At 37.1% G+C, this 13,173-nt stretch overlaps 2 protein-coding genes across 2 annotated transcripts; both read left to right on the top strand.

The window, feature by feature from the left end:
- Nucleotides 1-3,667: 3,667 nt before the first annotated feature.
- On the top strand, nucleotides 3,668-7,397 carry LOC137745018 (eukaryotic translation initiation factor 3 subunit B-like). The gene is made up of 11 exons (XM_068484867.1): nucleotides 3,668-3,928; nucleotides 4,131-4,368; nucleotides 4,482-4,628; nucleotides 4,726-4,854; nucleotides 4,967-5,095; nucleotides 5,178-5,261; nucleotides 5,336-5,460; nucleotides 5,546-5,744; nucleotides 5,859-6,409; nucleotides 6,478-6,586; nucleotides 6,890-7,397. Exons 1-11 carry the CDS (start codon nucleotides 3,807-3,809, stop codon nucleotides 7,223-7,225), a joined length of 2,169 nt encoding a protein of 722 aa, XP_068340968.1. The 5' UTR covers nucleotides 3,668-3,806; the 3' UTR covers nucleotides 7,226-7,397.
- A 554-nt stretch (nucleotides 7,398-7,951) lies between these two features.
- Nucleotides 7,952-12,445, top strand: LOC137745131 (protein PELOTA 1-like). The gene is made up of 16 exons (XM_068485018.1): nucleotides 7,952-8,144; nucleotides 8,271-8,353; nucleotides 8,805-8,883; nucleotides 8,956-9,030; nucleotides 9,116-9,172; nucleotides 9,307-9,352; nucleotides 9,637-9,712; nucleotides 10,089-10,164; nucleotides 10,278-10,310; nucleotides 10,397-10,465; nucleotides 10,685-10,791; nucleotides 11,217-11,289; nucleotides 11,382-11,420; nucleotides 11,811-11,905; nucleotides 12,024-12,130; nucleotides 12,234-12,445. Exons 1-16 carry the CDS (start codon nucleotides 8,094-8,096, stop codon nucleotides 12,305-12,307), a joined length of 1,140 nt encoding a protein of 379 aa, XP_068341119.1. The 5' UTR covers nucleotides 7,952-8,093; the 3' UTR covers nucleotides 12,308-12,445.
- Nucleotides 12,446-13,173: the final 728 nt, after the last annotated feature.

The following is a 13,173-nucleotide window of genomic DNA, read 5'->3' as shown; positions in this document are numbered from 1 at the left end:
ATCACAAGCTTTTGCTTGTCTTCTGTGAAGCTGCTCGCCAAAGGCTTCAAATTCCTTGTTTTTGCCCTTGATTTTTCTTCCACTGAAACGTCATTAACATTCTTGGTTTCCACTATTGGCTTCTTGGCCGCTAAATCATTCTCCGCATTCTTGCTTTCCGAAACACTCCCAATATCTCTAACCGGTTTGACATCCTCATAAACGGTCTTTGCATCGTTTGCAAATCTCATTTCTTAGAATCCTTGCATACCTTCACACTCATCTGGAATGTCCGCAACTCCACCTTCCCTGGTATTAGTAGATTCTTGCGATCCAATATCAGAAATTCTAGCTTCAACTGGTATCTCAATCCATTTGAACCAATTTTTTGATTGATTAGCTCCCCACCTCCTTCATTTTCTCCCACATACTGCTTGTCCATCTCCATTGCATTATCAGTGTTGCCTTCATCCCTAATTTTTTCTAGCAAGCCCCTCGTCTCTTCCACCAACTCCGCCTCTTGTACTATATCATTTACTCTTTCTTGACCCTCGCTTTCTTTGATTGCTGCGGTAGAGCCTTCAATGGGTATCACTCCCATTTGCACATCACCCTCAACTACATTGAACACTAATCCACAGACCTCGTCGACTTGATTCTCATCTAGTACGGAATCATCCTTAAAATTCTCACTCAATCCTTTAATTTTCACCTCATAAATACTATCCAATATTAGCTTTTCCTCCTCATCCGTAGAATCATCTACGTCCTCCTCATATCCATTTTCTTCTACAAATTCAATTTCATTCACATCTTCAGTTACATTTCCTTGTGCATCCTCCTCAATAATGTCACCAGTTTCCTCATCTACAAATTCAACTCTCATCTCGCGGCCTTCGAGTCGATCCCTCCAATCCCATCCTTCTTCCTTTTCGATATCAGTCTTCGCTCCTACCCACATACCCCGTTCCCATTCCTCATCAAGCTCCAATTCTTCGTTATTCGACATTAATGTTACATTATTTTCAGACAAAGGAGGAGTCTCACTATAAGGGAGTAACTTGCTCATGATCTTCTCACTGCAAGCATAACTTGCCAAGGCAACGCCGGATGGAACAGAAAGGGCAAGCCCAATTGTGGAAATAACCACAAGCGGCGGAAGAACAATTGGGGCAGAAGAAATTACCATACCAGTCACCAGAACTTTCTTCCCAAGTCCCCATCCCTTGTTCAAGATCCATCTCACCTTACCACAGTTTGCTTCAGGGGAGTCTTCTTCTAGCTCGGACTCCCCACTTGGATCTTCCATGGCCTATGGATGCATATAGCAACCATGTTATTACCAGTCAATTATTTGAATTTTGGATTTCGATGAGAGAAATAAACTTAAGAATTTATAGGGAATTTATAAATAGAGATACATCAATTCCCTGTTACACTTGAAATTGATTGATAAAAAAAAAACGACACAAGAGTTCAAAATTCAAAATTTTCCAACAATTGAAAGGCATCATTCAGCAAGCAAGGTCCAAAAATTATTAAAACTAAATTAAAAACAATGATCGAAATTAACAAACATGATAAAATAATTCCAATATTAATCATTGATTTTTCTTATTCAACTTTCGAGTGATCAAATAATTAAAAGATGCGATGATGCTCGAAAAAGATGATGAAAATATCAAAAGTTAACTACCTGATCGATCAGTGCGAGCAGCTACTTAGCTTGAGTTGATTTCATGGTAAATCCAGCTACTGGAATTTAGAACAAGTATGAACTAATTAGCTAAGTAAATTAAAAACTATTGGAGATTTATAATTACCAGCAGAAAAAGCTCTTCGGCTGAGGTGAAAGCATATAAATAACAAGAACCCTAATAAAAACGACTCGTAGGAGAGGGAGGGTTTAAAAGCAGACGGCGGATGACACGCGTTGAGAACTTGAGAAAAATCTGCATGCGACATGCAGACGGATATGATCATATAATTGTCCTCAACGTGGCCGCACATGACAACACCACCTGCGCCAAGGCCTCTGACCAGGCAAAAAAAATCCAAAAACTAGTCAAGCCCTTTCAATATAAGAAAACTCTGTTAAAATGAGACTTATAGTCAAAATATCAATTTTGGTGAAGCTATTGATATGTAATATAGATGAATATATCAAATATTGATATCAGTTACTTTTGATGATAATCATAGAAATTTTAATTGAAACTTTAGGAATTGTCAAACATTGGTTCGGATGAAATATAATAATTTTTTCGATATTTAACATATTTGTAAGAAATATCGACGATATGTTAATTTTAGCGTAAACTTTGTTGCTTCGATAAAGAGTTGAAGTTTAGACTAGACCCCATTTCTATATCTTTATCTGATTTTTTAGAAATACTTCCATCGAATTATCGACTGTATTAAACACGGCTGATAGTTTAACATTATAAAATATTATGTGAACACCTGAGTTGACAAAGAATTTGACTGTTGAGAAAGTCTCCCTAACAGTTTTCTTCCATATAATGTATACTTCAAGTTCAAATTTAATACAAAACAACGACATCATATGGATAAGACCATATATTAATGACATACTAATCTATCTTCCTTGATACATATAAGACTAGACTAATCTGTCTTCCTTGATAACAAACAGTGGTGACAATATTCTAATCTTCCACGAAATCGCATCCAATATTGATGCTGCTTATCTCCGGGCGTTAGACGTGAAAGAACAAAATACAAGTTGACCAAGTGAGTTTACATCTTCAGCTTCTTTCTTCATTTTCTTATCTCTTCTGCAGTTTTCGATTTTGTTTCATTCATGAATTTCGCTGGACGATCTAGACCCTCTCTAAAAATTCAAGGAAAAATCACGATGAATCAATGTCACTTGAATTTCTAAAACTATTTAGTCCTTGAATGCTCTTAACTTTGTTTACGCTTTGCGAATTATTTATGTAAAAAACACTTATTATATAACATTTTTATTATGAATATGTATAAATCTTTAAAAAAATTTAAGTGCTTTTCGAAAAAACACTTACAATCACTTCATAAACACCCTTCCACGACCTAAGACACTTAAAAAGTTTTTCCTACTAAAAACAAGCCGATACTGAGTAACCTTCTCATGAATCCAAAAATGCTTTTACAACGAGAACCGTTTTCGTTTTTTTACTAATTGCAATTAAAAGCGTTTGTTAGTTTTCAAAAGACATTTCAAACAAATCCTTCACAATATACTATGACTAGGAATGCGGTATTAAGTAATTTTCGAAATCCGGTAGAATAAAGAATATAAATAAGCAAAAAAATTTTGATCATACATAATTCCCAACAAAAATTTGTTTATTTTTAGAGCTTGATGTTGAAGAGTAATGTTAGGTAGACCAAATTTTTTAAATAAAATTTACAAACTAAATGATATGGTTGTAGATGATTAGATTATTAATGATATTTACAATTAGGTTTAAAAAATTTAATCTCCTTAATATTACTCAATTCTAAAACACGTTCGACCGGCACCATTTTTGTCTTTAGACTCGCGCACGTGGCTGGTATTTACTGGGCTCTGGCTGCACAGTTTTGGAGACAATTTGTAGGCCCATGATAGTCGTGGCCTTAATTTGTTGGGCTTGAAAATAAACATTAATATTTATAGTTTCGTTTTATTTCGTAGGAACTAACTGAGCAAAGGCAAACGCATCCGCAACCCAATCGATAGCTTACGCACAGAGTCGCAACAAAACCCTAAAAAGCACACTCTCCACCTCCGTTGCACTGCTGCGCGAGCCCTCTCGAATCTCGGCGTCTCTGACACAAACATGGCGGACGTCATGGCGTACAACGACATAGAGGCGACGGCGGCCCGAATCGGAATCGACCTCTCGCAGCTCGACCTCGATTCTATCCGCCTCCCTTCCGGCGAAGACTTTGGCATTATTAGGTAACCCTAGCTCCGAACCAATCCCCAACTTTCCAGAGATTTGATAGCATGATTCGTTTTTTCCGGAACCCTATCGTTTCCACGAATTTGATAGCAAGATTTCGCTGTTTGGAACTCATAAATTTTGTGTTTTTGCTCTGTAGCATCACGATTTGAATGTTTATTTGAATTAGTTGATTGATTTATATTTATGGTTGCGTAGTGACGATGAGGATATATACAAAGTGGACAATTCGGAGTTGGACGCAGGGTTTGGCAACATAATTGTTGTTGATAACCTCCCTGTTGTTCCTTTGGAAAAGTTTGAGAAACTCGAAAACGTTATTCGTAAAATCTACAGTCAGATTGGTGTGATCAAAGACGACGGCTTTTGGATGCCTCTTGACCCCGAAACCAATAAAACCTTGGGTTATTGCTTCCTTGAGTTTAATACTCCTCAGGTATCTTTTCTCTTAGAAATGACAATTTGTGCGTCTTTTGTGTTTCAAACGAAATTTGGCCGATTGATAGGTGTGAATGATTGATGTGTGAACTTGCTTTGTTGTAATTATAGGAAGCTGAGCTTGCCAAAGAGAGGACTCATGGATACAAGCTGGATCGATCACATATTTTTGTTGTCAACATGTTTGAAGACTTTGATCGGTTCATGAAAGTTCCCGATCAATGGGCCCCTCCTGAAAGTAAACCGTATACTCCAGGGGTAATTATGCTCTAATCAATCACTTTTTGGCCATCATGCATTGAAATTAAGCTCTAGTATTTATTATGTTATATTATCTTCTTGGACATCATTACAGGAAAACCTTCAACAATGGCTGACTGACGAAAAGGCCAGGGACCAAATGGTCATTCGTTATGGTGCAGACACTGAAGTGCTATGGAATGATGCAAGGCACCTGAAGCCAGAACCGTTCTACAAACGCACTGTAAGTGGATGTGTATTTCCCTTTACACATTGTTAATTTTTTATTCTAAACAGTCACTTCTCTTATATTGAATATTTCAATCGCAAATAATCGTATGTATTGTCTGTTACAGTTCTGGACTGAGAGCTTCGTGCAGTGGTCCCCTCTAGGGACTTACCTGGCCACTGTTCACAGACTGGGTGTTGCAGTCTGGGGAGGCGCCTCTACGTTCAATCGTCTGATGCGTTATGCTCATTCCCAGGTTGTTTTTGGTTTTGGGTTATAATTTTAATTAGTATTTGTATTTATTTTTTTGGGTACTTACCTCTAACTGTCAACTGCAGGTTCGACTGATTGATTTCTCACCTGGTGAGAAATACTTGGTGACTTACAGCAGCCATGAACCAAGCAATCCTCGTGATGCAAATGTGAGTGAGATTCAGTGCTTTTTATGATTTTTCTTTTGCCTTGTTTCTGTTTCTAATGTGAAGTTATTTTGCAGAGGGTAGTGATAAACATTTTTGATGTGAGGACCGGAAAAGTAATGAGAGATTTTAAAGGAAGCCCAGATGATTTTGCTACTGGAGGAGCTGGAGGTGTTGCTGGGGTGTCTTGGCCTGTTTTCAAGTAAGTTTATATGACGCAAATGTGAATTTGAGAGTTTGTGTTGCTCAGTATTCTAATGCCTTCACATTTTCTCTTAAATTTGCAGATGGGCCGGGGGAAAAGACGACAAGTACTTTGCCAGAATGGGAAAAAATGTCATCTCTGTATATGAAACGGAGACATTTTCCCTTGTAGACAAAAAGTCAATGAAGGTGGAAAACGTTATGGACTTCAGTTGGTCACCAACTGATCCGATCCTTGCGCTATTTGTTCCTGAACTGGGTGGTGGCAACCAGCCTGCGAGGGTGTGTATCTTGTTTCATTTTACTGTCTGTTTTCTTAGATCTGGTCTTTTCTTTTTTCCCTTTTCTGTATTTCACTTCAGGGTAGTTAAACCAATGCTTCACTGATACAAATAGGTGAGTCTTGTTCAAATCCCCGCTAAGGAGGAGTTGAGGCAGAAGAATCTTTTCAGTGTCAGCGATTGCAAAATGTACTGGCAGAGCAACGGGGAGTATCTAGCTGTTCAAGTTGATCGCTACACCAAAACAAAGAAAAGCACATACACTGGATTTGAGCTTTTCAGAATCAAGGAGCGGGACATTCCTATTGAAGTTTTGGAATTGGAGAATAAAAACGACAAAATTATTGCATTCGCTTGGGAGCCTAAGGGCCACAGGTTCGCGGTAATTCATTGTGATAACACGAACGCGAATAACAACCCAAGGCCCGACATAAGTTTCTACTCCATGCGAAGTGCTCACAATACTGGCCGTGTTTCGAAGCTCACTACTCTCAAAGGAAAGCAGGCAAATGCTCTCTACTGGTCACCTACCGGGCGCTTCATCATTTTGGCGGGATTGAAAGGTTTTAATGGGCAGCTAGAGTTTTACAATGTCGATGAGCTGGAAACCATGGCCACCGCTGAACATTTCATGGCGACAGATATTGAATGGGATCCGACTGGAAGGTATAATTTTGGATCTCTTACTATTCAGTTGGCTTCTTACTTATGTCTTGATTTTTTTTGTCTTTCAGATACGTAGCTACTGCAGTGACCTCAGTCCATGAGATGGAGAACGGCTTCAACATCTGGACATTCAATGGCAAGCTACTTTATCGGACACTAAAGGATCATTTCTTCCAGGTAACGCCATTATAGAGGAGGCACTAAATCTTATTCGCATGCTCATTATTGTTGTCATGTTACTCAATCTTTAAAAAACTTTAATCATCTCTATTACATCAAGGTTCTTACAACAGAAAAAGAAATGAAGAAATTGGGTCTAAAATAATTTTACTTTACGAATTCTTTTTTCTCATTGTAGTGTCATAGTAGTGTATGATGAAGTTTGTGATGATAGATTTGGAAGTACTAGCCCTTTGTGATAGTAGATAAATTCTAGTTGTAATAGATGTCATGTTCTAACTGCTAAGCCCTTTTTTGTAGTTCTTATGGCGCCCGAGGCCACCATCATTGCTGACTCCTGAGAAAGAGGAGGAGATTGCAAAGAACTTGAAGAAGTACAGCAAGAAGTATGAGGCTGAGGACCAGGATGTTTCAATCTTCTTGAGCGAGCAGGATCGCGAGAAGAGAAGAATGTTGAAGGAGGAATGGGAGAAATGGGTGGCTCACTGGAAGCAGAAGCATGAAGAAGAGAAAGAGGCGAGGAAAAATCTTAGGGACGGAGAAGCGAGTGATGAGGAAGAGGAGTATGAGGCTAAAGCTATTGAGGTCGAAGAGGTGATAAACCAGGTAGAGGAGGTCGTTTCTTTCGAAGAATGAGTGGTATTCTGATTATAATTTTGGAGTTTATGAATCTAGATTTGTCTTTTGAACACTATTAAATACATCTTTAAATTATGCTTTAGAGCTTTTGGAGGAATTTTGATCTTCCATTTTCTGCTTTTGTTCGTGAACTAATGCGATTGACCGAAGGCCTTGTAATTTTGTTTGACTTCCCGTGCTACATCTACGTTACGTTGTTAGTATTGCTTTATGTTTCTGTTTAGCTGGAATCCCCGTCTGTTTGATCCTTCGTTGTTGGGTCCTTGACACTTGCAGCATGCCCAACGCACCATTCATTCGGTGCAGAGCGAGCAGAAAACTGTTAACAAACCTAAACTAAACTAAAAGTTTAGAGGCAAGTGAAATGAAGGACTTACTCCCTCCCTCCTAAAATTATCGTGGAATCCAAGATCAATTACACGACATCATGTATTTAAAATTTTTCATTGGTTAAATATATCACAAGATCAATTATACGACACCACGTATTTTAAATTTTTCATTGGTTAAGTATATCTCACTCCGTTTCAAATTTGGCTGTAATACTTTCAATCTCATCTCGACAGTTAAATAGTAATTAGTAATTATATTAAATAGATATAAATATTGTAGCCAGCCAATACGTAATGGACTTGTCTGGAGCATTAGCACGATACCACCAAGCCCAAGGTAAACGATCCAGGAGTCCATTACTTATAAAATACTTGGGGCCCGGCCCGCAACATTACCGCCACTCAAACCGAAAGCTTCTTAAGCTCCTCCTTCCGTCCTTCGTCTTCCTTCTCTCGTCGTCGGTGGACACCCTAAAATCAACACTTTGTTCCTTCGAATTTGGTTCGGAGAAGTAATCCGGTACAGCACGACCATGAAGATTGTCCGGAAGGACTATATTCCCGGCGGACCCGGCAGCGTTAAGGTAAATTATGATTTGATTATTTCATAATCATTATTGTTCATACAGTGATTAGTTTTTTATGGATTTGGTGTAAACCTGTAACTATGATTTGAATTTTGGGTGATTTTGAATTGGTGGGTGAGGCAGATGATACCGGTAGATTCCGATGATTTGTGGTATGCTTATAATTTGATTGCTCCGGGAGATACAGTCATGGCTGTCACTGTTAGGTAAAACTATTTTCCCTTTGGCCATTCGATTTACTGATTAATTGCAGGTCGAATTTTTATTTACTTGTTACAACACCAGCTCAATTCAATTTTTTTATTTTAATTTTAATAGGAGGAATTTGAATTTAATTGTTAGATGCATTGGATTCGTTTCTGAAATACTTTCATTAATTATTTTTTTTCCTCAAATTTTTTTTTCTTAGGAGTAAGCTTGAGTGAAATTTTTTGTGTATTTGTACTTGTAACATTGTCTTGGAAATTGTAGGAAGAAATGACAAATTTTACTTTGCAATCAATGCAAGTCGAATTCTATAATTCTGAGTGTATTTTTTCTTATATGCGGAGATGGTGTATGAATTCTTTTTAATTAAGTGATGCTCGGGAACCAGTTTGATTGGTCAACATGTATCCAGTAGCAATTTTCCTGACAACCGTATGCTTTGTGTAATAGGAAAGTTCTAAGAGAAGCTGCTGGTGGTGGAAGAGATGCAGAGCGCGTGAAGCTGAAGTTAGAAATCAAAGTCGAGGAGGTATGGAGAAAAATTAGCTCTAATTATGCTTTTTGTTTGGTGTTCTGTACTTATTTCCTACATTCCTTTTAGGTTGCTGACTTTGACAAAGTAGGAGCTGTCTTGCGTATACGTGGGAAGAATATCCTGGAGAATGAATATGTAAAGGTGAATGTCGTCTTAAATTGAATTTAGGACTGATCAATTGGCAAATTTTAAGTTCTGCTCTAAGCCTCTATTCTTCTTAATGCAGATAGGAGCATTTCACACTTTGGAGCTTGAGCTGCACCGACCTTTTGTCTTAAGGAAGGTTTAATTTTCGTTAATCTGTACAAGTTTATAACAATCCATATTTATTTTTTCTGTTGGATTCTTTGAATTTCATGTGATATAAACCTGTAATTCAATGCATTGACTTGTGTCGTACTATGTCATATGTTTTAGGATGTCTGGGACTCATTGGCCTTGCACGAACTCCATCAAGCCTCCGGTATATACTCTAATTCTCTTTCTTGTGATATCGGCCAATTACTAAAATGGTCTCATTTCGTGTCTGTCTTCGTCAATGGCTTAAGCCTATGCAAGGGTTTTAGTCCTTCCCAGTCTGAGGTAGTCCAATGTGACAAAGGAGTGTTACTACCTGAAAGCCTCAGTTATTTACTTAAATACCAATTATACAATGCATAATGGAACCTCCTCCCTCTTATTATAGGGATGGACATTAATGTTTAGGGTCTTGTATTTATGTGGTAGTCTTGTTTCTACAATTTTCAGATCCCGGTGCAAGTGCTGATCTAGCTGTGGTTTTAATGCAAGAAGGATTAGCACATATTCTCCTTATTGGTAAAAGGTGTGCCTAACATCATTTCCAACATGATTCGTTTGAATGGTGATGAGCGATGGTGATGGTGGAGTATCCATGCAGACCCATTGCCCATCCCTAGGACCCTAGCCACATTACTCTCCCCTATTTTTCTGGTAGTCCTCTGCATTAGGATCTTGGTTATATCCTTGAAATGTGTGTTAGGAAACTGCCTGACAGATTGGTTAAAATCTTCTGATTAACTTATTTTTGGACTTTCTTTATGAAATTGTGGTTTTGAAAATATCACTCATAAAAAGCTCCAAAGTCAAGATTAAGCATATGCAGTGTTATCCTATACTTATCATGCACCTGAAAAATTATGACCTTATGAGACTAATGTTCTTGCAACTATATCTATCAGTATGACAATTACTCGTTCACGAATAGAAACTTCAATTCCTCGCAAGCACGGACCTGGGATTGCAGGTTATGAGTCGGTATGTTTTCTTTTTTAGAATTTGTTTTTCCTGACATCAAGTTATCTGGCAAGAATGATGTTAAAAGAGTTTCTGTACTTATTGTATTACTAATATCTTTCTGTTTTTTATAGGCTTTGAATAAGTTCTTTGAGAACGTGTTACAGGTAATTTCAAGTTGAGTTTTACTTGGAAGCTCCTCACACTGTCAAACATAGCTTGCATCTAATGATACAGCTTTGTATATCGATAGGCATTCTTGAAGCACGTTGATTTCAGTGTTGTTCGCTGTGCTGTGATTGCAAGTCCAGGTTTCACAAAGGTGTGATATGACTCTGAGCTTTTGGAACTCATTAGTGTGAAATTGCGAATCGCCTTCAAGCGTTATTTTTACTAGTGGACTATTTTTAGCACTACAGATAGAGATTTCTTCTTAAATTGGTTACTTGTGGAATCAGTCTTTACCTGGTTTTATGAACTGACTATATATAAAGCATAATACAGTTTGTTTGATACTAATCTGCATTCTTATCTGCTTCAGGATCAGTTTCATCGTCACCTATTATTGGAAGCAGAAAGAAAACAGCTGAGAGCTATTATTGAGAACAAGTCACGGATTATTCTTGTGCACACAAGCTCAGGTTACAAGTATGGTCACGTGTCCAAATTACTACCATATTTGTTCTGTAAATGTTCTTGATTTACCCGTGTTCTTGTATCATTTTCATTTCCGACTGTTCATTATTCGTTGCTGGAGTGGTCTGCATTAAATGTTTTATATTCAATAATGAGTACTTGGGAGTTGGGATTACTGGGTACTTGGGAGTTGGGATTACCGACTATAGGTATAACTTTTTAGCAATGTGCCGGGAACACATCATGTTTTTAATTTTAGTATTTTAAAGGGTCGCTGGGGATTTACCAGTTCATACATCCAGTACCTGTGATGCTCATTTACTCATTATTATTTAATCTTGTTGCTGACTTACAGAATCAATGCACCTTTGCAGTTTATTGTCTATGATTTTCGATCTTAATTCACAAGTATGCATTTTATCTTCTTGCAATGACAGGCATAGCTTAAGGGAGGTTATGGATGCTCCAAATGTTATGAATATGATAAAAGATACTCAAGCGGCGCAAGAGGTACACCACCCAACTTGGTTAATGTTTGTAACTCCTTGTCATTGCCAAACCAAAGAAAAGTAACAGTGCGTGTTGGGCCTTTTTTTCTTCAGGTTCGAGTTCTCCAAGATTTCTTTGGCATGCTTTCAAATGTCAGGTTCTAAACTGAAATATATAATTGTTGCTTTAATTTAAAGTTATACTTGGATGCCAATTGATGAACCTTTGGAACAATGATTGGAGGCTTAATCTTGATAAGCATGTTTACAAAACCAGTGATAGTTGAAGACCACAAAATATGGGTTATAACTTTTTAAGATTAGGATAGAGAGTAACAACCATAAATGAGCAACAGGGCAGCTTCAATTCAGTAGTTACTCCATCCAACCCAAAAGTTAATATATCTGTTAGTCTTTCGGAGGGATTAAATTTCTGTAATTTTTACTCGTAGAATTTTTGTGCTTAGAGAAAAGCTTTATCGTTTTTTTCATCTAAGTTTTCCTCCAACATTCTTTGTAATTTTTACTGTTGTTATTGTGCAGGATCCGGATCGTGCATGCTATGGACCGAAGCATGTTGAAGTTGCTCATGATCGAATGGCTATCCAAACCCTTTTGATAACGGATGAACTCTTCAGGTTAGTTTGACTGTCTTCTTTACCAATAATGAACTGGTCCAAATGTTCTTTTCATTACAGGAGAGAAAACATATATGAGTATAAAGGTCTGCAACATTAAGAATTTCTTGATGGACAGGAATGCCGACGTAGTAGCGAGGCAAAGGTATGCCAATTTGGTGAAATCAGTGAAGGATTCAGGGGGCACTGTTCATATCTTTTCTTCTTTGCATGTTTCGGGAGAACGTAAGTTTTTCCATCGTTCGTTCATACGAATGCTGCTACAAGCATCTGTCACTTTTAAAAAATTCCTGAACCAAACTCTCTAATCGTCGTATCATATGAACAGAACTGGCGCAGATAACTGGCATTGCTGCAATCCTTCGTTTTCCTCTACCCGACCTGGACGATATAGAGATGTAACTGAACAAGCGATCTGTTGGAAATCATCAGGCTTGTGTTGTAACTTATAGTTTCAATTTGTTATAACATATTGTACACCTACACATTACAGTTGTAAACATTTAGTGGAGGCTTATAGCAATTTCTTGTCATTTTTCATTTGTTTGACCGCATGACTTCTTATAGTGTTTCAAGTATTGTTTATATCTCAATACAGTATGATTTATCGAGTGAAGTATATTATGACATTAATTCGAGTGCTCCCAGCTGTTTTAATTTAATTTTCCGATCTCCTAAATCTCCTCCTAAAACAGATAGATCTTTGTACGAATTTACAAAATCAACTAAAATCGTAGTTTTATGATTTATTGAACAACAAATTTATATTTAATAGAACATTTAAGTCAAAAACTCAAAAAAAGAAAAAGAAATATATAGTAGTAAGGTTCAAAACATTGCAAATGGTGTTTTATCATAAAAAATATCAATGAAAGTCTTACATTAATTTAAAAAACTTCACAGTGAGGCGAAGGTGAAAAAAAAATTATATCAATGATTTTTGTACTAATTTGCAAAATCGACAAAAAGCCGTGAGTATTAACTAATGTTCTTTTTTTTTTAACGCAAATTTTTAGTTTTCGGGCAAATTTTTCCGTGAGTATCAAAGAAAACTTTATAAGATATTTGAAAGTGATTTTACGATTTACTGAGCAACAAATGTAGACTTAGCAAATATTTAAGCTGAAAAATAAAAAAGAAATTAAAAATATAGTAGCGAGCACCAAAACATTTCAAAATAGGTTTCAACCCTCAATAATATCAACAAAAAGAACATTAGTTTTAGAAATCTCACAATGAAGTGAAGGTAAAAACAAATAGATTGACGA

Source organism: Pyrus communis, chromosome 9 (genome assembly GCF_963583255.1).
Source record: "Pyrus communis chromosome 9, drPyrComm1.1, whole genome shotgun sequence".
NCBI classification, from domain to species: domain Eukaryota; kingdom Viridiplantae; phylum Streptophyta; class Magnoliopsida; order Rosales; family Rosaceae; genus Pyrus; species Pyrus communis.
The sequence above is the reverse complement of the archived record's forward strand: the minus strand, read 5'-3'. Positions and strand labels throughout refer to the sequence as shown.

Bases quoted from the DNA above. Each gene is read 5' to 3' on its own strand.
- LOC137745018 (XM_068484867.1), top strand. From the start codon at position 3,807: ATGGCGGACGTCATGGCGTACAACGACATAGAGGCGACGGCGGCCCGA. The intron at 3,929-4,130 runs GTAACCCTAGCT...ATGGTTGCGTAG, and splicing joins GAAGACTTTGGCATTATTAG to TGACGATGAGGATATATACA. The intron at 4,629-4,725 runs GTAATTATGCTC...ACATCATTACAG, and splicing joins GTAAACCGTATACTCCAGGG to GAAAACCTTCAACAATGGCT.
- LOC137745131 (XM_068485018.1), top strand. From the start codon at position 8,094: ATGAAGATTGTCCGGAAGGACTATATTCCCGGCGGACCCGGCAGCGTT. The intron at 8,354-8,804 runs GTAAAACTATTT...TTTGTGTAATAG, and splicing joins GTCATGGCTGTCACTGTTAG to GAAAGTTCTAAGAGAAGCTG. The intron at 9,713-10,088 runs GTGTGCCTAACA...TATATCTATCAG, and splicing joins ATTCTCCTTATTGGTAAAAG to TATGACAATTACTCGTTCAC.